General features: G+C 48.4%; 7 protein-coding genes across 7 annotated transcripts; 3 read left to right on the forward strand and 4 right to left on the reverse strand.

Moving 5' to 3' along the window:
* Nucleotides 1-558: 558 nt before the first annotated feature.
* Nucleotides 559-2,786, forward strand: UV8b_05037 (uncharacterized protein; the record flags this gene model as incomplete). The annotated part of the gene is made up of 3 exons (XM_043142535.1): nucleotides 559-670; nucleotides 723-1,270; nucleotides 1,338-2,786. The coding sequence occupies 3 exons, from the start codon at nucleotides 559-561 to the stop codon at nucleotides 2,784-2,786; spliced, it is 2,109 nt and encodes a 702-aa protein (XP_042998469.1).
* Nucleotides 2,787-2,942: 156 nt separating this feature from the next.
* On the reverse strand, nucleotides 2,943-6,624 carry UV8b_05038 (uncharacterized protein; the record flags this gene model as incomplete). Its single annotated transcript, XM_043142536.1, has 7 exons — nucleotides 2,943-3,395; nucleotides 3,467-3,763; nucleotides 3,954-4,589; nucleotides 4,650-5,689; nucleotides 5,741-6,105; nucleotides 6,185-6,405; nucleotides 6,547-6,624. The coding sequence occupies 7 exons, from the start codon at nucleotides 6,622-6,624 to the stop codon at nucleotides 2,943-2,945; spliced, it is 3,090 nt and encodes a 1,029-aa protein (XP_042998470.1).
* A 1,165-nt stretch (nucleotides 6,625-7,789) lies between these two features.
* UV8b_05039 (uncharacterized protein) lies at nucleotides 7,790-9,923 on the forward strand (the record flags this gene model as incomplete). The annotated part of the gene is made up of 2 exons (XM_043142537.1): nucleotides 7,790-9,542; nucleotides 9,616-9,923. 2 exons carry the CDS (start codon nucleotides 7,790-7,792, stop codon nucleotides 9,921-9,923), a joined length of 2,061 nt encoding a protein of 686 aa, XP_042998471.1.
* Nucleotides 9,924-10,786: 863 nt separating this feature from the next.
* Nucleotides 10,787-12,963, reverse strand: UV8b_05040 (uncharacterized protein; the record flags this gene model as incomplete). The annotated part of the gene is made up of 7 exons (XM_043142538.1): nucleotides 10,787-10,835; nucleotides 10,940-12,045; nucleotides 12,112-12,266; nucleotides 12,352-12,455; nucleotides 12,500-12,634; nucleotides 12,682-12,819; nucleotides 12,941-12,963. 7 exons carry the CDS (start codon nucleotides 12,961-12,963, stop codon nucleotides 10,787-10,789), a joined length of 1,710 nt encoding a protein of 569 aa, XP_042998472.1.
* A 78-nt stretch (nucleotides 12,964-13,041) lies between these two features.
* Nucleotides 13,042-16,060, forward strand: UV8b_05041 (uncharacterized protein; the record flags this gene model as incomplete). Its single annotated transcript, XM_043142539.1, has 10 exons — nucleotides 13,042-13,058; nucleotides 13,115-13,155; nucleotides 13,221-13,230; nucleotides 13,284-13,303; nucleotides 13,374-13,505; nucleotides 13,618-13,871; nucleotides 13,998-14,114; nucleotides 14,161-14,491; nucleotides 14,546-14,643; nucleotides 14,705-16,060. The coding sequence occupies 10 exons, from the start codon at nucleotides 13,042-13,044 to the stop codon at nucleotides 16,058-16,060; spliced, it is 2,376 nt and encodes a 791-aa protein (XP_042998473.1).
* Nucleotides 16,061-16,318: 258 nt separating this feature from the next.
* UV8b_05042 (uncharacterized protein) lies at nucleotides 16,319-18,325 on the reverse strand (the record flags this gene model as incomplete). Its single annotated transcript, XM_043142540.1, has 4 exons — nucleotides 16,319-17,846; nucleotides 17,927-18,037; nucleotides 18,138-18,197; nucleotides 18,258-18,325. The coding sequence occupies 4 exons, from the start codon at nucleotides 18,323-18,325 to the stop codon at nucleotides 16,319-16,321; spliced, it is 1,767 nt and encodes a 588-aa protein (XP_042998474.1).
* Nucleotides 18,326-20,679: 2,354 nt separating this feature from the next.
* On the reverse strand, nucleotides 20,680-21,459 carry UV8b_05043 (uncharacterized protein; the record flags this gene model as incomplete). The annotated part of the gene is made up of 1 exon (XM_043142541.1): nucleotides 20,680-21,459. The coding sequence occupies one exon, from the start codon at nucleotides 21,457-21,459 to the stop codon at nucleotides 20,680-20,682; it is 780 nt and encodes a 259-aa protein (XP_042998475.1).
* Nucleotides 21,460-25,262: the final 3,803 nt, after the last annotated feature.

Raw genomic sequence — 25,262 nt, forward strand, 5'->3', positions numbered from 1 at the left:
TAATATAAAAAATTAATCTATTTAGTTTTCTATGATAGTAAAGATATATTTGCACTAGTACTAAGTAGCGGGCGAAATCGGAAAGAGATTTTTTATTAATTACATTTTAAAATTATATTATTTATATTAAGTTTTTATTGTTTATAATTATATTAGTATCAAAATAATAAATTATTTTTATTAAAATTATTTTTACAAACTGGTTATAGAAAGAATAGGTTATATGTCTTTATATTTTAATTAAGAGTATTTATATTAATATTTATTTTTAGCTTGGTTGATACTATGTAACTATATTGATTGCTGTATATCTTTATGTTTCTTCTGTATCTTTGTAAAATAACTGCAATCCTTGCAACGCTCAAGCTTCGCCATTCCTGGCTCATCGCAACCTTTTTCAGCGTCTTTATCCGGGGCACGACTTTGTCACTGGGAGGAACGTTTTCTCTATCAATCGCTACGAGCCAATTCGGTAATCTCGGTGCCGCGCGAGGTGCTTGCTATTCAGTTGCCTTCTATTTTGAAAGCTGTGGTTGTGACTACCGCGTCATAATCACTATGGAGGAGTCTACAACATATGGTTCTCCAGCTCATGATATTTCTCCTCAGGATCATTCAATCCTTGCGCAACCGCCGCTGCAGGGGCAGGGAGCTTACGCCGAGGCGCACGGCAAGTCATCAGACAGAACCGTCTGGTTCTCGCTAAGCTAACTTGAGACCAGACATGCCAATGGCTGAGGGTATGGCTGGCGAGGCGACTATCAAGCATGATAGTGCAACCCCTGGACCAGGAGCTGCCAACGAAGTATCCAAATTACCCGATGTTCCAGGCGCTGATACGGTCAATATTGATGCAGAAATGGGCGATGCCCTTGCAGGCGTATCGAAAGAAAAAGCGCCATCCGCTCTGGGCGACGCAGCTGTCAATACTATAGACGCGAAGTCAAAGGAGACGGTCGAGTCTGCAGCTCGCGAGCATCTCGTTTCTCAAACTCATGCAATCGTCCTCCCCAGCTACAGTACTTGGTTCGATATGAACGGCATACATCATATCGAACGCAAAGCGATGGCCGAATTCTTTAACAATCGTAACAGAAGCAAGACACCAGCTGTGTATAAAGACTACCGCGACTTTATGATCAATACCTATCGGTTAAATCCGGCCGAGTACCTCACTGTCACGGCATGTCGCCGCAACTTAGCAGGTGATGTTTGCGCTATCATGAGAGTGCACGCCTTTCTTGAGCAGTGGGGTTTAATAAACTACCAAGTACGCTTTAGCATCCCTATCGAATCACTGCGCCTTATGGCTTAATTCTCGGCTAACGTCACATTAGGTAGATGCGGAACAAAGACCATCACACGTCGGTCCTCCATTTACCGGCCATTTCAAAGTTATTTGTGATACTCCACGGGGTCTCCAACCCTGGCAGCCTTCAGCAGATCCCATCGTTTTGGAAGGCAAGAAGAACAGCGATACAGATAAGAAGTCAGGAAATGTGCCGACTGGGAAGGGCGACCTGAACCTCGAAATCGGCCGCAATATTTATGAAGCCAACTCCAAGGGAACACCTGTGAACAAAATTGAAGGCAACTTGAATGGAGAAAAGCCGCCTACAAAGGGCGTAACTGATGCAATCGATGGTAACGCGGCCACCCTTGCCAAGGTGAACTGCCATCAATGTGGTAATGATTGCACACGCATATATTACCACAGCAATCAGACGGACTTAGCAACAAAATCGAAATACGACCTATGTCCGAACTGCTTTACGGAGGGTCGTCTGCCTGCTAACCATTTGTCAAACATGTATTCCAAGATTGATAATCCCAACTATACCTCTGTCACAGACCGAGAGGCTCCATGGTCCGATGCTGAAATTCTCCGTTTGTTGGAAGGACTTGAGCGTTTTGACGATGATTGGGGAGAGATTGCCGATCACGTTGGCACAAGAACACGGGAAGAATGCGTACTGCAGTTTCTGCAGTTGGATATTGAAGAAAAGTACCTTGACTGTGAGGCGCCTATTAACGCGCCCACCGGGTTATCGATGCTCGGAGCACAGCACGGCCATTTACCCTTCAGCCAAGTCGATAATCCTGTCATGTCTGTCATTGGATTTCTTGCTAGCTTGGCGGACCCTGCGAGTACAGCCGCAGCTGCTCATAAATCTGCTGAAGAACTGAAGAGGAGTCTGCGCAAGCAACTTAATAGTCATCAGGGCTCGCAGGGGGTCAACGGGCAAGAAAATAGTGGCGACAAGGAATTAAAAATCCATCCGCAGGAATATAGCCAAGCGCGGGAAGGAGGCGAATCAATGGATCTCGACCCCGACCATGAGAGCACCATTACGACTACGGAGAAGAATACAGCTCTTGCATCTATTCCTTTGGCCTCAATCGGAGCCCGTGCTGCAGGCTTCGCATCCCATGAAGAGCGTGAAATGACTCGTCTCGTTTCCGCTGCCACAAACGTCACTTTGCAAAAACTAGAATTGAAACTTAAATATTTCAATGAGGTCGAAGCCAACTTGCGGGCGGAAAGACGGGAATTGGAACGAGGGCGGCAACAACTTTTACTAGACCGATTGTCTTTCAAGCGTCGTGTGGGGAAGGTTATGGAGAGTTTGCAGGCCGCGGCAGCTATTGATGGGGAGAACGGGATATGTATAGCGCAGGAAGCTATTCAAGCAGAGAGTGAAACTTTAGGATTTCAACGTGTCGCTGGCGAGTCATTTGTTCTGCCATTGAGCAGCAATGGACAAATCAAGAGTTACGAGGCTTAAAAAGGAATTAAGCCAAATGTTTATTAAGATTTTAAAGCAATATAACTTATGGTATTTTAAAAGCGATTTTCTCGGAAGAAAAATATTTTACGTAAAAATTTAAAAAGTAATATTTGCAAAAAAGCTGCTAATTATTTTTATTGTAATCCCGCCGACTTAAGTTCCTTCTACTATAGTTTCTAGTTCATTAGCTAGTCTTTTAAGGTAAAAACGTCGTATGTCTAATGGGAGCTTTTCAAAACTTTTCCCTATCCGAGCTATATGCAGTCGTCCCTTCTCATATGCAGCAAGATCCCGGTTTCCGTAAACATCTCTGCCCATAGCATACCCGGCCTCGAGATTTTTAAAGAAGACATTAACAGCTATGCTCATATTTGTAACTGCAGTAGCTGTATGTGGCCAAAGAGGGGGAAGAAACAGAATATCTCCTGGTTCAAGTACGGCTTCATAGGGATGTGACCCTTCCATTTGAGCGGTATTCAGCATAGAAAAGATGTCGAGACTTGAAGTTGAGGCCCCTGGAGTAAAAGAAAGGAGACTTATATCACCAGGCGGAAAGAGTATCATGCGCCTGGACCCTGCAATTTGGGTATACATGTTCGCCATGACCTAAAAAACAGGAGTGAGTCAAAGCTATTGTCGACATGTTGGCAAGAGACGCTCTTGCGGGTAGGGCATACGTCATAATGCAACCACATATTTACTTTACCGGATACTCTGAGAACAGAGCTGAATAAGCAATTTCGGATGCACTGCATCATACCGGGAAGACGAAAGTCGGCAGCCAAACCAGGGAAGTCGTTATCAATATTCGTGGCTATGTCTGCAGGTTTGTCATGTGACAGAGCTCGGAGGTATATTCGCTCCCCAGCAGCCGCTCGCTTCATAACAATCCCAAATTTTTCCGTTTTGTAGTTGAAATTCTTGGTATTGAAGTCCAGTTTGTCGGTATCTCGTATGCAATCGTGTATGATGACCTAGGGACGTCAGTTCGGCTGGTTGGAAAGCAATTAACTACCTGATGCCATAATCACACGCCGTCCTTATTTCTGGACAGAGTCAGAAGTAATCCAGCATGAGGATTACCAGAATATTGAAAGAGTGGTCAGGGTTTTATGAATACTCTTCAAACTATGTCCAGAACCAGGTGGCGGGTGCAGTTCTCACCTTAGTATTGTAACCCACACGATCTACCATGTATTCTGGTGTCCATTTGCGCACGCAAGCTCCCAAGTCAGCTTTCTCGATTATCACTGGCAGCCCTGCTTTGGCCATGTCACTGAGCTGTTCCGGTGATTCCAGAAGTATTCGCCGTATTGGCGTGACTGTCGATGTACTTTGATTAGGTGCTAGACACTCCTCCCGGCGTATAGTGCTCCCGTTGAATCTCTGCGATCCCACAAATTGCAGAAGTGGGCATTTTTTTTCAGCAGACTTCATATTCTCACGGTAGCCTTCGCGGTCGACGATGCTGATGATGCGGGCGCCAACTTCCCAGTATGTGCCCATGGAAAAACAAGTGGCGCCGCCCCCTAATATCGCTACACCATCATCAACTTCTAGAACTGAGGATCCGATCATAAGCGGCATAGCCTTCCCTGTATGATTGCCAAGAACCGAAACGGCAAACGAGTCGCGAGTATTCATTTTTACTGAAAGAATTACTTGACCTTGTGAAAAAGAATTCAAGCCCGTGCCTCCGCATATCAGTGTATGGGAGCGGAAGTCGACGGTCCGTGCTCCGAACACTGAGAGCTGGTCGGTATGAACGTCTTTTGGGCATAACTCAAATCGTAGGACGGGCTAAAGTAAGATGCCAATCTTAGAACACATTCCGCAACTATGAGAGCAACATCGCCTTACATGTGAATCAGAAAGTTCCAGCTGCCAAGTATAGGTTTGCTCATTGATCCGGAAATCCTGACCAATGCCGCCGGCAAGCAAACCGGTGTACAGATCATTTGGTCTGCCGCGATAATTGCTATTGCACAAAATTCCTCCGAAAGTGGGCGGAGGCTTGGATCCAACAACCTGGCATTTGAACCAACCCTTTGAAGCATGAAAGACGTAGAATTCCGCCGAGATTGATGATGGTCCTGTTTTCCCACCAGCAACCAGAGCGAGACAGGTTCCATGCAATCGGATGGAAGAGTGCCTGAATAAGGGGACAGGGAGATGGTAGGTGGGTTTCCACTCGCATGTCGTGCCTCTCTTGAGAATCCAACAGTCTGATAAAGCATTGGCTGGTGAACTGCGACCTCCAACGAGGAGGACGCCAAACTCTCCCAAGTCTGTCAAAGTGTGACCCATGCGAGGAGCGGGACCAGTCAGGCATAGCGCTGGGGCTTCGGGTTGCTTGTCAAGGCTAAAAATGTCACACGATCCTTCTCGTCCAGAAGTTCCTATTCCCATGACATTGATCGCAAACTTTCCTCCGGCAGGGTTTCTCAGACGTAAAGCATCCCCATATCGCCTCTTTGGCCCTTCCGGAACTTTTTCTATGGCCGAGGCATATAGTTCAAGGTTTCCTTCCACGGGTTGCTTGCTGATTCTTTTTTGACACGATGCTGGAGCGTCGAGGTTCGCGTTTGAGGCATGAATGATGAAATAGTGTCGGCAAAATAAGGCGAATTCCTCCCACTCATCGAAGGGTTCAATTTCATCCAGGGCTGCTCTTTCAGGTTCGCTAACAAACTTGTCGCTCGACCATGCTTCCCATAAGTCCCAAACCTGGGCGCTCCTGAATCCTCGGTTTATGAATCTGTTGACTTGAGCCGGGAGCGTGGGATATTTTAGTACTGATTTTGGTGGCGTATTTAGTCTGCGAAAATGTTCGAGCATGGTGACTGCGAATGGATGCTCTGGGCCGCAAGGGAGTAGCTGCTCCAGCAGGCAAAACTGGGCTATTCACACTAGTAAATATCCAGTCCGCTGTATAATGTCCAGCTACTCACAATTTCCAACCTCGCCTGCCCACTGAATCAGGGAATCAGCATACTCCGTGTCCATATATGTTATGGAAACCTCAGCGACAAAGAGAACATGGCTGCCGACAGCGAACGTGTCCAGCGATTCCCTCAACTTTCCAAGTTCACGAAGGTCGCATCCGATCTGGCAATACCGATCACTTCGCAGTAGCACCAGATCATCATCTGATATGCTTGTGCTGTAATTTTCCTCTAGAATGTCCCTCAATATTGGAGTCTCCAACACGATTGAGCGCTTGCTGCGCATCAGGTTGGGATAGTCAATATCTACGAACTGAACATCCTCGCAAAGCGCTGCGTATCGGGAATTCAGTCGCCATGGAAGAACATCGCTGATAAAACGCCGCAAAGTATCAGCAATCTTCCTCGGGAAGCCTCTACAAGCGTTAAAAAAAATAGCCACAAACTTACCTACCACAACCGAGATTTATAACGACCCTCTTATCGTCCCGATGTTCTTGGAGGAATTGTTGAACTATAATATCAATAGCCCTGAGTCTCAACCAATACCCACGATTTATGAGCGGCGCGCGTCGTTGAAATTTTTTAACAAAATAGCGAAAGTAATGTGGTTCTCCGGGATAATATAATTTTTCCACGCTGCGCTTGGACACGATGCTACTGTTGTTAGTCTTTATGCAACCGTTAGCTAAGCTGCTTGTGTCAATGGTTTAAAGAAAGCATTAACTATAAAACCAGGTCTTGCTGCCTGAACAACACAACCAGAACTTTCCAAGGTGAGTTGTGTGCGCCAGGAAAATCTCGTGACTTACACCCATTATCAACTCATCCAGAGAGAAGGACCTTGAACTACGCCCTTTCCCGAGCTGCTCATTCTGAAAAGCTGCCATTGCCCGTTGCCAGTCGCGGAATATCGAGTTCGTGTCGTTCTCGGCGCCTCGATTGCGAACTTTTCTTTTCTTTTGTTTTCGCTACCTCAGTCGTGGGCTTGGTTAAAGTATGATGCGGGGCCAAAATGATCTACGGCGAACCCGTATGTATGCCTAGCAGCCTAGGTATTCAAAGGTCCACTCATTAACGACAATCAAGATACATGCTTTTAACCCCCCCCCACTCCCCCCACTCCCCCCACTCCCCCCTCAACCCCCCAGGCCTCTCCTGCATCCCAATTGGTCGGCTCGGTCCACCATACCACCTCGTGGTACGCTCACCCACCCCGCAACACACGGCAGCTGTCAATGTTTTGGGAGCAACAACCAGCTGCCAGTAACATTAACTTCACGCCAACAACTTCAGTGACCACCACCCGCAGCACACCACCATCCATTACCCGCCGCCACCTTGTCAAACACGACTTGTCTACTGAGTAGCTTTGCAGCCAACTTCTCATTGATAACTACTGGCTCCTCGTCAGTCGCACACCGGCGTCATTCTCCCTTCCCCTCATTCTATACTTCTTTTTTCAAGCTTATTCGCAGATATCTCCATTTTCCTCAGTGAAGCCATCCAAAAAACTGTCTGCTTTGCAGGTCAGGGTCTTTCAGGTCTTTCGCCGCAATTGGAAAGCTCTTTGGCTCCATCTCTTAACAAATCCCATATCCTGACGGCCTGTTCGTAAACAGATTTCTGTGCATCCCCATTATTTCAAGCCGGGTTAGTCATCGTTCACTGTGCTATGATATGCCCTCAACAGTTAGCTGAAAGGCGTGGTCTGGCTCCAGTATTCAGTTATTTGCCTCTTCTGCCTGCCTGGGCAATTCATAAAATCTTCTATAAATCTCAATTCAATTCCTGATACCAAACACGTTTTGCTCAATTTGCTCTCCCTTGGTTCTCGTATCCTAGTCCAGTAGTTTTCCTAGTCACAGATAACTTTATCTAACGAAATATGTAGCCCGTCCGAAGCGAATTTGTGGACCAAACTATCCGTCAGATGCCCGTGCCTCTGAAATAACGATCATAAGCCTCTGGCATTCATTCCTGCCTACATTCAAGCTTGTTTGGCATATATGGTGTTTAGATTATAAGCAAAACAAGTACCACAGGCACCTCGAAATGGCAACCATTGCTTTACCTCGACCGATACCTCCTCACAGCAGCTCTGATATTGATGGCCCTATCACTCCACCACATTCTCTACATGATGTAGGCCGGTCGGTCCAAAACAAACACTACCCTGCGGCGATACCAAACAGGCACATCCCGATCTGCCCCTCTGGACTTACCAAGGCTGATGATGCTCATACACCACCAGCTGATACACCGCCTTCATCACCCACGCATATAGACAATTCTCTTCAGCAACAATCGCTGCTCTTTCCCCCTCACGGCTATGTCAGCCTAGAGGCGGGAAATTTACGCATCTTTCAGATAGATGCATCGCAAACTGAGGCAGCTCTGGAGTTTGCATCAAGTCAGCCATTGCCTGTACCAGAACTGATGTTCCCGTGGCTGCATGGCTTACATCCCGAAAACGATCTTCAGCAAGCTTTCTTCTTGGGTCGTCGAATGTCATCCAGGAAGCCTCCAGTGTGCAATCGTGGCATTTTATTGGTTAAAGCAGACGGGGATCTATCAAGAGCACGGCTCAAGGGAGCAGTATCGCCAGATGAGTTCATGCAGTTTGACCCGAACCCAAAATTCGTTGAGGCAGACCCAGTAGATGGATTTTCTGTAAGGAACTTTCAAATTCAGACAGCGAAATCGGCACTTGTTTCTGATGTGATTGTATACGGTGAAGATCCTACAGAAAGCAACAAAGTTGCCTGGGCCATTGCTGCAGCCCAGTCACAACAGAGACAGCTAGAGCAAGATTCGACTGGACCGGCTGTTGAATACAACACTTTCGTCTGTCCTAGCCCATTCTCCGACTTTGAAGAACATGAGGGCCACATTGTCGCGATCGACTCAGCTGGGTGCCCAACTGGCAACATCTTGGACTTCGCACATCAGGAACGGAGCGAAATGTGGGATATGACGCAGGCGTCTGAAATCTCTCTTAATGTATACATGGGTCCCACTCCTGAGCCAGGTAGCTCCGAAGAGCGAGACTTTGATGTCTTGATCGAATGTAGCGATTTGGGTCGGCTTAACCCTGGAGCTCTGCGCAGTCTCGTTGGACGATCCGATGGGACAGGCTATCACTCCCACTTTGATTTCCCGTCATCCGGCAGCATCCTCCCACCGACATGGTCTCATGATGAGGCTGATGGGATTGTTGAAACGTGCCGGTGGATTTACCATTTGTCCCATGGCACTACCCCTGAGCCAACAACAAGAAAATGTCGACAACGAAAAGTTTTGATACACTGTGCTGATGGGTACACTGAATCGACAATGCTGGGAATTGCATACCTAAGTTATAGCACGGGTCAGCCTATACCACATGCCTGGTTGCATCTCCATACATCCAAGCTTCGAAATTTCTTTGCCTATCCTACTGATGTATCACTTTTGACGGCGATTGCTCCGCAGATTTTGCGAGAATCACCCGTTTGTGCTGGGAAAAGTCTTGGACAAATAACAACGTTGCTAAGAGACGAGCCAAAGTGGCTATCCACCTTGGATGGCTCGTTTCCGAGCCGTATTTTGGACTATTTATATTTGGGAAACCTTGGTCATGCGAATAATCCAGACCTTCTCAAGGAACTTGGGATCGGCCAGATCCTAAGTGTTGGGGAAACGGCTTCGTGGCGAGAAGGCGAGCTAGAGAAGTGGGGGTCAAACAACGTCTACGTCGTTCAAGGAGTTCAAGATAACGGAATCGACCCTTTGATGGATGAATTCCTAGGCTGTCTCGATTTTATAGGTGAGGAACCTTTGTTGCCACCATGTCCAGGCCCTAGTCTAGCATGTATGCTCATTATTAACATCCCACTCAGGCCGCGGACGACGCCGCGGAACTGCTACTTTGGTGCACTGTCGAGTTGGTGTTTCTCGTAGTGCCACTATATGCATAGCCGAGGTCATGAGAGCTTTGAACACGTCGTTCCCCCGGGCTTATTGTTTCGTGCGAGCACGACGCCTCAACGTGATTATACAACCGCACCTCCGGTTTGCGTACGAGCTACTGCGCTGGGAAGAATGGTTGCAGCAGCGTGGTGACATTGCGGCACCACTGAAACGAGAATTGGAATGGAGAGAGATTGCTCGAGAAATTGCTTTGATGAACCGACCCTACTCGAGATGACAAAGCGGAATGGGAAGCCTCGCGTTGCATTATCGACTTCTCGTTGTAAATCCGTGGAGGTTGATGACTCTTCGTGCCTGTTTCATCTTTACTTTAGCTGCTTCGCAGGTGTGAATGGAATCACGCACTCACTTTGCGTGGGAGGAGGACTTCGGGATGTTTGGGAAACAGCCCGTTAGTTCTTAAAGCCATGTCTAGGGTGCTCGTGCTCACTTTCTTGGATAAATAATTTGTTTTTAAGACTATACGAAAAGCACCAGTAATGTGATTTCTAATGATTTCTTTCTGAGCAACGTTTTTTCAACTAATACCACGTACGCCACTGAAAGTCACGTCCGCAATGTGACTTGAGGTAGTCGACCGAACCGCCTCAACTTCGCCTGCGTAAGGCCCCTGTTTGGAAAGCGGAGATCATGAGATGAGTGTCCACTGCCTGCCCATGATGGGACAAGTCGACAAGTTGTTATCCTCTCCAATACAATACGGGCTTTTGAAAGGCTCATTCTTTCATAAATTCCGATGCAATTCTGAACAAGCCCTGCTTATGCTGTGGATAGCCGGATAAAGGACAGTGAAGCAGAATATTGCTCACACGCATATACAAGGGAAATCCGGCAGCGGTATTACACACAAGGTAAGCTCCAGTCTCGTAGTGGAACGTAGCCCTTAATAGTCAACAATCTGTGTGAATAGCATGGCTTGCTGCCTTGGTGGTAACTTGTATGATACTGAAAACCCGAGGTAGGTATCTCGGCCGTAGCTTGCGAACCTCTCCGCGCCATGGAGGCGTAGTCCAGGACTTCTGCAGGTAGAACTGCTGGCATCGAGAGCCCCGTAATTGTAGGGAAAAAGCAAGTCATACCTTATGATAAATATGTGGATATGTCATGTTTATCATCACTTTCAAGAACACTGAGCGAGTTGGTTAGACTATTTGTTAAGCCCAGAATGGAGAATGATATGTTAAAAGCATGGCAGGGATTGTATCCGATGATCCGCATGTGGGGATGACTCACGAAAACTGCTTTACTAAATAACCCTCCCCACCATTTTCCATATCGATGTTGTAGATGTAAAATCCTCCGTCACTCGTGATAACCATGATTTGAGGGCTACTGCTGCTCATCGCTACAACAGTTTTCAAAGAACCACTGGAAGAATTTCCTGGAACTCTCAAGGGTCCTGATGTTCCAGGTTTTGGCACCTTGATAAACGCAAAGTCGCGCAGCGGCTCCCACATTTCAGTGACGGTCTGAGGGAGATAAGAACCGACAACTCCAACCATTCCACGACTCATGATCTGAGAAGATCGGCGGAGCATGTTACTGAAAGAACCGCTTTGTCTCCGATTTCCTGGACCACCTCCGCTGCTGGTGTTAGTTTCCGTTGCCATATCTGCTGCCTCACTTCTCGGTGAACCCGTGGCACTATTACTCGGTGAATCGGCATCGTCATAAGACTTGGTTCGGGAACGACGGTCTCGCTTTTGAGAGCCCAGCGTGTCACTTGACTCCCCGGCAGAAGAAGAATGACCAGGTGGAATGTTAAGCCTGAAAATATGAATCGTGTCGGATGTCGATGACACGCATAGTAGAGTAGAGCTCAGATTGAATGACATGCTATAAATGGTGGAAGGGTAAGTCCCACGTCGAAACTGATAAAGCTTCTGGCCTCTTGGGATAGAGAAGACGCGGATAATGGTGCCAGTCTCACTCGCGGTCGCTAGAAGTGTGCCGTCACTGTTCAAACAAATGCAGGACAACGGTGAACGATGCGCTTCGATTACGTTAACTGCCTTTAACGTCAACGTATCGAACACCAACACCTCCCCTGAGGTAGGCGCAACGTATGTGGATTGAGGCGGTGCATGTATTGGTCGTCTGCTTTCAGAATCTTCCCGCGGCTTTGGGAGCGGATATGCTATGAAGCAATTTTCGGATGAAGGAGACAATGCGCAAAGAGCTGAAGGGTTTGGAGAGGTCGGTATAGTGTAAAGAAGGCTCATATTACTGATATCATACAGGTAAATCTCCTCCTCTAAAACAACAGCGAGTCGCTTTCGATTTAACCGTACCGCGAGAACGGCGGACGGAAAAGTGAGCTCACATATGATAGATGATCTCTATTTTCACGAGTCGCAGTTAATAAGTGAACGTGTGCCTCAATAGTGGCTTCTGAACGACGCTACCTTGGTGTTCTGTATTATGAGGTGTCTAGGAGACAGAATGAGGGCGACGAGAGAAGTTGAAAATAGCATCTCAATGATAGCGATATTTCCATCATCACTGCTAAAAATACGTGAGAATGGGTCGGTATGGTAGATTCGAAAGCCCTTTGAGGTACCTAAAGAATCAAATGAGAGTGGTGGACGTCGTGTAAGTCTGCCATGTGAATCATAACGGGAGGGTGCCTGCGAGGTGTAGCTTACCAACGGCTATGCAACTGTGGTCTTGGTTGAATGTGATGAAGTTCAATGATGGATTAGCCATCTTGATCACACGAGCAAAAACAGCATGAATACACGCTTGGGGGCTTCAATGAAGTTTGGACGGTAGAAATGGCAGAGACTCAGTTACTACATCCGGTAATTGAGGGTGTGAAGGTGCAGTGGCTGAGTCTTGCCTGAGACCGTGGCGATGCTGAGATCCGAGTGAGCAGATCTGCTGGAGGCTCCCTGACGAGAGAAATGTGTATTCGCGCTAACGCTGAAGCTAGCCTTGTAGCGCAAAAATCATTATAGAATAAGCAAGAAGATCACAGATCATCGCCGATGATGCGCGCTTGACAACGAGTGAGAAAGTTGGAAGGCGGAGATGCTTGAGCCTTGGCCGCCTCAAAGGTGGCAAAGCGACAATATTTGGTAAGCAGGAAAGAGACAAGGTGGGGTAAATAGTATCTGATAAGGTCAAGCTGGAGATAAGATTATTTAGATTAACAATGGCTTGGAGCTGTGCAGATGTCACAAATGTGACGTTTACAGGTGCGCACACGTGACATGACTGGCTTCCCAGACCCACACAAGCTTCGATTCGCGCTTCATGATTCCGATGAGTCTACAACAACAGGTGCGAGCGAAGACAATCATCGCCTTGACAGTTCCGTGTCCCTGAGAAAGAAAATGAAGTTCTTCATTGAGTAGGACACCCAATCTCATGAGTCACAGCAGTAGAGTATGGCTAAGATTGCAATAGTAAATTGCCAGTCATCTTTCCCTATCCGAAAATTTATCCTGGTATACATCTTTATCATGCAGATTGACATTTACCGCAGCGTGGCTAATTGAAGTATAACCCATAGAGCAATATGCGTAAGTTCCCCAGGCAGGGCTTCGTTGGTTTGATATTAATACTCTGCGTATAGATACATGTGTGATCTCAAAAGTATATTCCATATCCAGTTGAGCCCGCCGTTTCTTGAACATAGGCCGCTGACCGTCATTAAACTCCACAGAGACCCTGGATACCGGCGGTCATTGCGTGCTTGAGATGCCTTCGGGTACTGGGAAAACCGTCTCTCTACTTTCGCTTATTGTAGCTTATCAGCAATGTATGCCTGAAAAGCGGAAACTGATCTACTGTTCTCGTGTGTCACTCCTCAAAATCATAAATCACATACTGCGATGGCCCACCTGATACATCTTGAACTCCACGTGGTAGTACCCCCCAGAAGCAAGTTCTTACCTTTAATTATCTAGGTACTATGTCTGAAATAGAGAAAGCCTTGGCGGAACTGAAGGCTCTCATGAAATACCGTACCGAACAGCTCGGTTATGAAGAAGAGTTTAGAGGCTTGGGATTAACCAGTCGCAAGAACCTTTGTCTTCATCCATCAGTTAAACGAGAAAAGAGTGGCACCATCGTCGATGCCCGGTGCAGAAGCCTCACGGCCGGTTTTGTTAAAGAGAAAAAACAGCGCGGGGAGAATGTAGACCTTTGTGTTTACCATGATGTACGCATGATATACATGAACTTCCCTTCATTATCTGTTGAGAAATGACTGCTCGCGGTCGGCACACTTTAACTTTGGGCGTAGTTCAAGGGCGCTGAGAATTGCCTGCTGATAATTATTTGCTAGAATCTGGATTTGCTGGAGCCCCATAACCTGATACCTAACGGCGTGTGGACTTTCGAAGACGTTCTTCGCTATGGTGAAGACCACAAACAATGTCCATACTTTACCGCCCGACGCATGGTAAGAAGGCCGAAGGCTATGACGAGCAAGACTGATTGCGGCATAGATGCAATACTGTAACGTTGTAATTTTCTCTTATCACTATCTCCTCGACCCGAAGATTGCCGAGCGAGTCTCAAGAGATTTTTCTAAAGACTGCATTGTCGTCTTTGATGAAGCACACAATATTGATAACGTGTGCATTGAGGCTTTGAGTACTGATATCACGGAGGACTCACTTCGTCGAGCCACTCGCGGCGCACAGAATCTGGAGCAAAAGGTCACAGAAATGAGAGATACAGACCAAGAGCAACTCCAAAATGAATACCAGAAGCTAGTTGAGGGCCTTCGTAGTGCGGATGAAGCTCGACAAGAAGATGCATTTATGGCAAATCCTGGTACGTTTGCAAACAATCATACAGTCCAAGTGTTTATGAACTGATGGCAAGCAGCGTTGCCCGAAGATCTCCTTAAAGAAGCTGTCCCCGGGAACATTAGAAGAGCAGAGCATTTTGTTGCGTTTCTCAAACGATTCATCGAATATCTCAAAGTAAGCTTTATCGCATGAGGAGGGTCTGGAGTGAATACATTCTCACGCAACTATTACCCAGACGAGAATGAAAGTCCGACAAGTTATATCGGAAACCCCGCCGTCTTTTCTAGCGCATCTGAAAGAACATACATTCATCGAAAAAAAACCTCTCAGGTTTTGTGCCGAACGATTAACTTCCCTTGTTCGGACCCTTGAACTTACAAACATTGAGGATTATCAATCGCTACAGGAAGTGGCCACCTTTGCAACTCTAGTAGCAACCTACGAAAAAGGGTTTCTCCTGATACTTGAGCCATACGAATCAGACACCGCCGAGGTACCCAACCCTATTCTGCATTTCACGTGCCTTGATGCCGCTATTGCAATTAAACCTGTTTTCGAAAGGTTTTACTCCGTCATTATCACGTCCGGCACCATTTCTCCTCTGGAAATCTATCCAAAAATGCTGGATTTCTCCACAGTAATTCAAGAGTCCTATAGCATGACGCTTGCAAGACGGTCGTTTTTGCCAATGATTGTAACACGCGGAAGTGATCAAGCCTCCGTCTCAACCAGTTTTCAGGTCCGAAACGAACCCAGCGTGGTACGAAACTACGGCACGATATTGGTAGAGTTTGCTAAAATCACACCGGACGGACTAGTTGTCTTTTTCCCTTCCTATCTTTACATGGAGTCCATTATCAGCATGTGGCAAGGCATGGGTATTCTTGACGAAGTATGGAAGTACAAACTCATTCTGGTCGAAACGCCGGACGCCCAAGAGACCTCTTTGGCCCTCGAAACGTATCGCACAGCATGCTGCAATGGAAGAGGCGCCATTCTGTTGTGTGTTGCGCGAGGCAAGGTCTCGGAAGGTATTGATTTCGACCATCAGTATGGGCGCGCCGTGTTGTGCATTGGCGTACCATTTCAATACACGGAGTCGCGAATCCTGAAGGCGCGCCTGGAGTTTTTGAGGGAGACGTATCGGATCAAGGAGAACGATTTTCTATCATTTGACGCCATGCGACACGCTGCACAATGCCTTGGGCGTGTCCTACGTGGAAAGGACGATTATGGAATCATGGTCTTGGCCGACCGTAGGTTCCAGAAAAAAAGAAGCCAGCTGCCCAAGTGGATAAACCAGGCGCTTCTTGACGTGGACGCGAATCTCAGCACTGACATGGCAGTGAGCAGTGCAAGACGATTCCTAAGAACCATGGCACAACCATTTCGCGCCAAGGATCAAGACGGCATCAGTACATGGGGCCACGACGATCTTCAAAGACACAAAGAAAAAATGGATATGGAGAAGATCCACGAAATGGAAGAAGCGGCGAAAAACTCGACAAATCAAGATATTGCTGCTTTGGACAACTACCCTTACGTCGTTGAAGAGCTGGATCAAGACATGATGGAGTTGGATGATTTTTGAATCAAAAACTGAACGTGATGCATATTCAGGCGATCTTTTCTCGTAGGGACAATAGAGTGAACTCGATGGAGCCGTTGTTCAATTGTAGATTTCCGCATCGTGGCTTCTTGGAAAAGCGTAGACCCTTTTTTTTTTTTTTTTCCTTGAAGACGAAAGGGGGGGAGGGGGTTTTATTTTTCGTCCCGGATAGAACGGACTATCTGAATCTGACACCCAACCCAACAAACTCGTCATATACGCTGAGCAAGAAAGGAAAATCTATTTCTCAACGGAAAATCGCTTGCCAGCTTTTACAACCCTCATTGCCGGGACTGAGTGGTTCCTGCCTGGTTGTCGCCCAATTTCTATGCACAACATGCGGACAAAGTCTCGGTTTATCCAATAGCTTGTATGGGCGCTGATCATGTTAAGATACTGGATTTCCAAGGGCCCGCTACCAGACTTGAGAAACCAGTCTATCTGACCGTTGTCGTTGAGAAGGTATAACTTCTTTTCCGCAATCTCCTCGCGGCTAAAGTCGTGGACTTCCAACTCGAGCTGTGAGGGAAGGCGCGCCGTCAGGGGACGCTCCGGATCGACCATTAAGGTGTCGAGTGACGGTGACAGCCCGGGTACGATTTTCCGTACTGCGTCCCCCAATGACTTGAAAAGAGACGTAGAAGTAGTTGGAATGTATGCAGGTTTGAGTGTCGTGGCGTACGCGGGGTCTACCGTTCCGTTCAATAGATAGGCGATTGGGTCTTCCTTGGCAAGAATGTTGTAGATGTTATCCACAGCCAAACAGCCGAACCTGCCCGCATTGCCCACTATACTTTCATCATTCACATCTCTTGAATCAGAGCCAGGTTTGGATCGTCCGCGCCTCGGGATCAAAACCCCACTCTCGAGAAGTAGAAAGAAGCCAGCCGGACTCCCTAGCAGAAACAGATTAGTTGTGTCAAACTCGAAAAATTGGGTTTGCGGTTCGGTGCGGCCAAGATCCAATTTCGGAACCAACGTGGGCTGACGGGAGAGCACGTCAACCGCCATGACGCTCCCAAGCGAGTGTGCAATCAGATGGACCCTTCCACTTGCTGAGAACCCTGGGTTATTTCGACACCACAGCCGGTATATTCTATTCGCCTCCTGCACTAAAGCGTTGATCATTTTCCCCTTGTGGTGAGACATGTAAAAAGGTATGTCGAACATCACCTCAGAGATCATGGTTCGGATTGCTGGTATTGTGTTTGGCTCGATGTCCTTCAAATTAAATGAGTCTTGCCGGTGTTCTTGGCTCTCAACATTCACAAGAGACTCAGTATCATCAAAAGACAACCCCATTCTCCAATTCAGCGGCAGTACCATCACACCATTTTGACCCTTGCGCAAGATGCGTTGAATTGTCGAAGAACCCATCTCCCGGTTGACGAGACGTCGGAAACTATTGATAGCATGGGTGAAGTGATAGCTCTCTACCCTTTCTGCAGTCTTCTGGCCGATTCCATGTGCGACAAGAACCAGATCAGTGACCTGGCCCTTTGCTTCTGTTGCCCTACAAGCCTCACAGGCTCGACCTTCGCGGTTCCCCTGACTTTCTTCGTCGGGTTCGACTGCCGCCTTAGCGCTTGCTGCACCCTCGTCAGGGCTGGAGCTTCCTCCATGAACGGTGTCCCAGGCTTGTCGATCGAAACCCCTGACGACCGGAATCCCAACTGTGAACCCTTTGATGATTTTCAGCGCTGGTCGTCTTCCATAATGGGCCGAAGGTTTGAGCGTTGGTTTCAGAAGAAAAGCTTGAGACTCATTCCTATAAATGACATGGTAGTGAGAAAATGCTCGGCTTGTTCGCTCCGTCAACGGTGGCGAAGCGTCAGCGTTGAAACTGACAAGTCCTTGTGCAGCTGCTTCTCCTCGGAAACACCTCGCAGCGCAAAATGTATCTGCAGATATTTTAGGCTCGATTTCCGAGTGCCCATGTGAGTGGAAATGCTTAGAATCCTGGGGCCAGAGGCAGTGCGAGATTTTCTCCTCGCCAATGGGTCCAACCTCAACAGCGCATCGCAACTCATCTCTCCATGTCTCGGTCCAGGGCCGCAACTCTAAATATCCAGCCTCTAGTTGATTCGCAATGGCGGGGGCGACTGGCATCATTGTATCCCTAATCGAATCTGAGCAAGATTGACACTAATCACATTGCGGAAAGGAAATCAGCATGTACCTGTAAAACCATGTAGCCCTCATCACCACAGCAATGTCATTCAGAGGGGACCAGTATATTGGTTTCATCTGGAGCGTGTGAAGGGAGACTTTATGCAGTCGGGACAAGCCAACCACAACGTCTGGGCAGTTCCGGTAATCATCAACATAGTTGGCCTCAGATGCAACTGTCGACTTTGGTTTGGCTTGATGTCGGTATTGACTTGAGGCATACGGTGAAGGGGTTTTGTCAGTCTCATCGACACGTATAAATGGCTTGCCAGATATCCCAACTTCATTCAGTACCGGACGATTTAGATCGGACATGCTCGCACGACTCGAAACTCTTGCTTTCTGGTTCGCTGAACTGAGGCTCCTCTGATGGATCTCGCCTTTTTTGCAGCTTGTATCTGAAGAAGACTGGACATTGCCCCTCTTTCCTGTCGGTAATTCGGACTTGATGAGTCCATCATCGCCGTTGGAGCTTTGCATGTCAAAGCTACATGAAGATTCCAAGACTTCTAGAACGCTCTGCATCACTGAATCGACAGAGAACTCGGATTTGTATCTCCTGTACAACCCGCAGATACTGCGCTGCAGACTTTCCAAAATATCGGTTTGTAAGGAAGAGCAGCATGCTGGTGAAGCAGTGCTTTGTGTTTGCCCATCTATGATCGTCATCGAGCGACAAGGAGCCGAGACAGCACCATGTCGGTCCAAATGCCTCATGGCCAACCCTTTTACGAGTGTATGTCGCCTCTTTGAGCATCCAGTGATGTCATCGATATTTCCCGAGTGGTTCATGAAAGCCGCATGACGATGGCGACAATCATCCGATGCCAAGGTAGACCATGCCTTTGTCAAGGCGCTGTTGTCTTCCCATCCAAAAGGTCGAAACTGGTTCTTGGTAAGCTTGTGTTCTGGGTGGACAGCATTGTGTGACACGGTAAGGGGCTCGTCGATCGGTATCAAAGACGAGTAGAAAAACTGAGCATTCATGTGCGGAATTCCATCTTCGCTCGTCGTTCGGCACACGGGATCGAGGCGGCATTGCGCACCGTAGGTATGCTGCGTCATGGACATTTTGCCAGGCTCGGGTCAGGCGCTCGCTAGCTGGAGGACACCTTAGATGAATGGTTTCACATGCGCACATGGATGATATCTCATTACTATAAGCGAGGCGGACGGAAATATCGCGTTCTCGATATATGAAAAAGGCGGCGAAACCCTACTTACAGTATAGCCAAGGCTGTACGACAAGACGACGACGTGTACCAGGCCGAGACGAAGGTGGCTCGTGATGCCCCACTTTTTCATTGAGCCTTCACGCACAGAGGAGTCGGAACTGGGGAGTCTTCAAACCTCATCGTTGCATTGAAACTACCTAATGTCATATTAAGCTCCAGCTTTTTCGCTAATGTAACCCACAGATCATTCATCTCATTAAAGTCTTCAGTAAGCTTCTAAATACTTAAAAGAGAGAGGGCGGGGTGGGGAAGGGGGTGTGGGGGCGCGAAGATGGGAAACAAGATGAGTCTTGCAGTACAGTATCAACTGTTCTGTGCCCAGATTGGTAGAGACTCAGGCCTTCAACCAGACCGACAGTGGGCGTGATACGTGCCGGGAAACTCTTGGCAGCATATGCCCCGGCGGGTTAATAAATCAAGCACGGCAAGGACCATGAGCACACCAGACCCGGCCGGCCAGAAGCATTCTACAGGCTGTCAACTTGTCTTCAATCGAGAGGGTTACGAGACCCTGCTATCTGCTGCTCCAGTCAGAGTTCCATTTCCCGCACCCCCAGGATGTAGTATACATTTGTTACTTTAATATGTAGCACGCATGTCCAGATACCCAAGAGAGGGGAAACAAAAGCGCTCTCAAGTCCCCAATTTCGGCAACATTGATGTGTTTGCCAACATACGTAGCTATGTGACACAACCCCAACTCCATGGTTTACATGTATACATTTACTGCGCACCACATTGTAGAACCCTCGTGCATGCGTTTGTGACCAATGGTGAAACCCTTGCTCACCGACAATCCAGAAAAAGAGGATAAAATCGTTACGCCAACGCTAATGCGAATACACAACAAATTCTGCCGCTGCCATGTCAAATCCGCTCATCTAGAGAAAGTTGAAGCTCCCCCTCGCTCTCATCAAATTGCTGAATATCGAAAGGTTAGACAGATATCATGACGGCTCATGGAGAAGCAGCTCAATGATCGTGACAATTCGCCGGACATTGTGTACCGGCGTATACGTTGCTGGATTTCTAAAACATGCAAATGAATAACACTGCCCGTGAGAAGTCAAAGTCGGTGCTCAAGGTAGAGTTGCTTTGATGCGAGGGCGTAATTGCTCGGATAAAAGGGCATAATTTCTCCAAAAAGGACTCCATGTGGCGAACTGCCCCGTCGATCTAGATTTTCTGACCATGACTTCACTCTCCGGACCCTGTGTCGTGATCGGAGGCTGAAGAAGAGGTCGGAGTAGGCCGACTGGTTGCCTTTCGGCTGAAACCTAGCTTTTGACCGACCTTTTTCCAGCCTTTACTATGCGCAGCCACGGCCCGCTGAAACCCACCAGGGGAAGTATTAAAAATATACTCCGAAGTAGGAGGAGTAGTCGGAGGCGTCATGGGCTCCGAAGAAAAAGGTGAATTACTATCGCTGTCGTCCGTTAGGCTGTCAAAATCCGAGTGCGGCGAGGCGGCTGAGCGTCTTGGCTGATCGGCCTGAAGACCAAGGTGTCGAGATCGACGACGATGATCCTGAGCGAGTTCCTCGTTCTGGCATATCTGAGGGGTTGGCGCGACTGACTGCAGGAATGGAACAAGGAGAGAGTCGTTCATGAGATCGTATATAATACGGCCAGCTTCTTCCAATCCAGCTGGATGGGGAGGGGTTGGACCGCAAGGCAGACTCAAAAGCCGGTCTCTAACACGAGCAGGAAGGTTGATTTCCCGTGGCGCGCATGGAACAATGTATACCTGCATGAGCCTGTCCCACCATCCAGAAACGCGAGCATTATTTTCACGCGAGGGGGAACCCGTTTCGGAAAGCTGTTCGTAGAAAGCGGCATATCGTTGAGAGTCGAGAGTGAACTCCAACGTCTCCATGCAATGGTTCTGCGATAGGTAGGCCATGAAGGCACTGAGAGTCCACGGTGGTGGAGAGACATCGAGAAGAATCTCGCTCAAAGTTGGAGGACGTGTCGCCATGGTGAATCCGGGAGATGATGGTGACGGGGGGAGAAAGGAGGTGCTGACAGGCCGAGAAGACGGCAGCTTGACCGAACAGCAATTGTCGAATGCAGAGAAAGGCTGAAAGCACTGCTCCGGCTGGCTTGGTATGGCGAGGTGGACTGGAGAAGGTCGCCGCAGCCTCGGTTTGACCATGTCTATGACTCGGTGAAGACAGTTCAGTGAAACCACAGCCAATTGACTTGGCACAGTCTGTATGGAACGCTGCCGGCGGCGATTTCGTGTTGCAATCGAGATTCGGGCACTGTGATACGGCTTAGGTATCGAATACGACAAGTTGTAGAGCTCGAACCTTGGGATTGAAGGCCTTGGAATACCAAGCCGAAGGTGAATCCGTCTCCGAGGTTCGGTACTCAAGAGTGAAAAAGTACAACTACTTTCGCGAGTATATGAGACGAGGGTGGGATGGGCTGATGTTGGCTGTGAGAAAACAAGTCGAAGAGGTTTCGGTCTGCGTGATATGATTGAGGCGGTATATCTGTCGCAAACGGAAGCGCAGCACACACGAGGCACGAGGCCTTGCATACAGGTGTCACGTGAATGTAGAAACGGAAACGCCAGACGTTCGGTGAACCAGGGAAAGATGTCCCGTCAAAGAAAACGGAGCACTGAAAGGTCCAACGAACGGCCCGACGTTTTTGAAATCGGGCAATTCTCTTGGCGCATACAATGCGTGTATAGAGGGCGCGCAATCCGAAGGTATTCCCAGGTCAAGGGTGACGGAGACGGGTCGCGACAGTCGCTGGGAAACGCCAATAGCTGATGCCAGCTCGCCGAGAAAAATGTCAATGAAGAACGAAAAAGGTCGAGACGCTATTCTGAAGAGTTTAGGTCCCAATCACGACGGTATATATTGCTTTGTTATTTCGGATCTGGGTGCCAAGGGATTGCACACCACGTACGGATAAAGGTCAAGTGGTGAGGAAGAAGCCCGGCTACATATAGGCCGCGTGATTTTGTCCGGGGACTGCTGAGCAGTTCCGAAAGGAAAGGAAATCTTGGACAGGGATGGGAGGCTGTTTTTGTTCGTAAAAAAGCCAAAGTCCGTATGCCGGCGTGGTGAGGAGGAGGCACGAGTTGGTTGGATCATGGAGGGCCACTGAGTACCGGAGACCGCGATGAGCCAGCATGACCATGGGCGGCAGGGATAGGAGGTGGCGGGCGACTAGTAGTGGAGGGCGCCCCGCCAGGGTCAGGGAGGGGGGGACAGTGCCGCAGTGCGGCGACGGGAAGGTACCTACCTTGCCTAAGAAAATAGGTATCTTAGCTGGATAACTTACTAGCCGAGATACCTAGCCTTAGGTACAGATAGGTTACTGGTGAAGGGAACAACGAAAGGGAACGAGGACGGCTCTTTCTCAAGCAGACATGGTTCTGTTATGCATCCAAATCGACACGCTGCATTATTGGCTGGCCTGCTTCAAGCTGGCAACTTCGGCTGCGAAGAGGTTATCCAGTATCTAACGTCGACGCTTCGATGCAACACTGCAATCCAGGCCGTTTCCCCAAAGAGCCCGCCGCCATGCATGCCAGAGCGAATGCGATTCAGCACGGACTACTCCGTACCTCCTCCGCACATACTTCCCAGGCATACCAAGTCAAGTCGCCAGTGATCAGTCAGGCCGAGCGGGTCGTGGTACGCGGAATTCCGGAATCAGGACCGTAATAAATTGCTCGGGTCATGCGATCTGGCTACGCTTCAGACTCCAGAGTGCCATCTGCACCTGGGCTGGCTTTTGTCGACATTTGGGACAATTCTTGCATGTTAGGCGCGCCACATGCTCCAACCAATGCTCTTGCGCCATTAACCCGGCAAGGGATTTGTCCCTTGCTTCATTCGTGCGAGTTCATCACTCAACAATGTGATTTGCAACCAACTCAATCAGAGTCCGTGGAAAGCTGGGTGGGTGGATGCTTGTGGCCAACGGGGAGTGGCAGTTTCGGCCTTTGTCTCTCTCCTCGACATACCACGGATAGAGAGTCATTGCGTCTCGCATGCTTGACAGGGTGACGGGCCCCTAGCGGCCGAGAGGCAGTAGTAACCCATAGGAGGACTGTCAAAGGGAAAGCATTCGTCGAGGCCACGGTCCATGTCTGCTGGCTGCATCAGTCAGTCCTTGGAGGTGCTGTATGTAACCCGGCTGCATGATCCATCCCATTGACTGGCCTTGATTTTGATTTTCCCCACTTGTATGCCACAACAACCCGAGCAAGTTTTCAAAGGATGAAGGTGTTTGGCGTGTAAATCATATTCGGAATCAGACTGTTGGGCAGCCTGGCAGGCAGAGAGACTCGAACTATTCGAGCGGATTGCAGCAACCACTCATGCGTGCATCCTCTCGAGTATGAGGATAGGAACAAGGGCACAGACATTACCTAGGCATCGATCATGGTCAAGACTCGAAACAAGGGAAATAGGCCAGGACTCGTCATGTTGTTAGATCACGGCACTCCTAGTCACGTAGCGTAGCACGTACGGAGTACAATGGCCCGAAGAAGAGAAACAGTAGCCCGTCCAAGTGGCCCACAACTCTGCAAGCCACCCGCGAGAATTTGGAAGCCCTTTTAATCCGCCAAATGGAATTCGAATTTCTGATTTCTGACAGAGTCCCATCACATCGCACACATGCTCAGGCGAAGTGGGGCGGGAAATGGAGAATGAATCTGGCTCTGTCTGGCTGGCGATGGGGGGAAATTTCAAGGTCCACCTAGGTACATAATAAATACATGCATTGCAGTATCATGCACGAGCATCCATCCATTTTGACTTGTACAATCCAAGGCAAGCATTCTAGCTAGGTAGCTATTTCGCGACTCAAAATCCAATAGCCGCTCTTCTATTCTTGCCACCCGCCGCTGATTGGTCAGGATCCCTGTACTTCGGAGGCTTTGACGGACTCCGTACGGAGTACGGAGGGTGGCAATACGCCGTTGTTGTACTCCGTAGCTCATTAGTTTGGTCAAAGCATGCCAGTGCTTGCAAGGATCCATCTAACGGGGGCCGCAACAAGGATATGTGGATTCTGGCTGGGATCACCAAATCCTGGTACGAGACTTGCACGGCGCTAGAAGGGCGCTAGAAAAAGCTGGACACTGGACGGGATTCGAATCCACCAGATGTTTACATGCATGCGATAACAGTTGTCCATGCCGGGGTTTCGCGCTGATGACTGCTGCTTGACGCTCACCACCATTTTCCCCCCATGCTCGAGATTTTTTTTTTTTCTTTTTATACACCATTACTATTTCACTGCAACTCTATAAATGCAAGCTTTTCCACCAAAACTTGCTTGTAGCTGTGGGTTGGAGCCATTGACCCGATTGGCTCGCATTCCCTGCATACATGTAACGGACGGGTAAAAAGTTCTTCGCAACTCAAAGGGGCGACGACGTATTGGGCGAAGGAAACGTTCGTCTTCAAGCCAACAAGTGCAAGTGCCTGCAAGTGCCTGCAAGTGCCTTCAAGTGCCTGCAAGTGCCAGTGCAGCCAGCTGTCTTTCCACGGCTGGCCAATCATTTCCCTTGGCAGGTATCCAATGCTTGTGGGGCGGGGATTTTCCGTGGTCGCATCTGGCCAAGTTGCGCGATTGCGTGCCATGATTCGATCAATGCGACAAGCCCCAGCTCGTTGGTGCACGTCTTCGGCCCATCATCAGTAGATCCTTTTTTTTTTCTTGTTTTTTTCTTTTTCTTTTTTTTTTTTTCCAATCGCGGCATGGGCTATGGGCGCGGCTTTGATCGGGTCCCAAGGCCCAGAAAGG

This window comes from Ustilaginoidea virens, chromosome 4 (genome assembly GCF_000687475.1).
Source record: "Ustilaginoidea virens chromosome 4, complete sequence".
Classification (NCBI taxonomy): Eukaryota; Fungi; Ascomycota; class Sordariomycetes; order Hypocreales; family Clavicipitaceae; genus Ustilaginoidea; species Ustilaginoidea virens.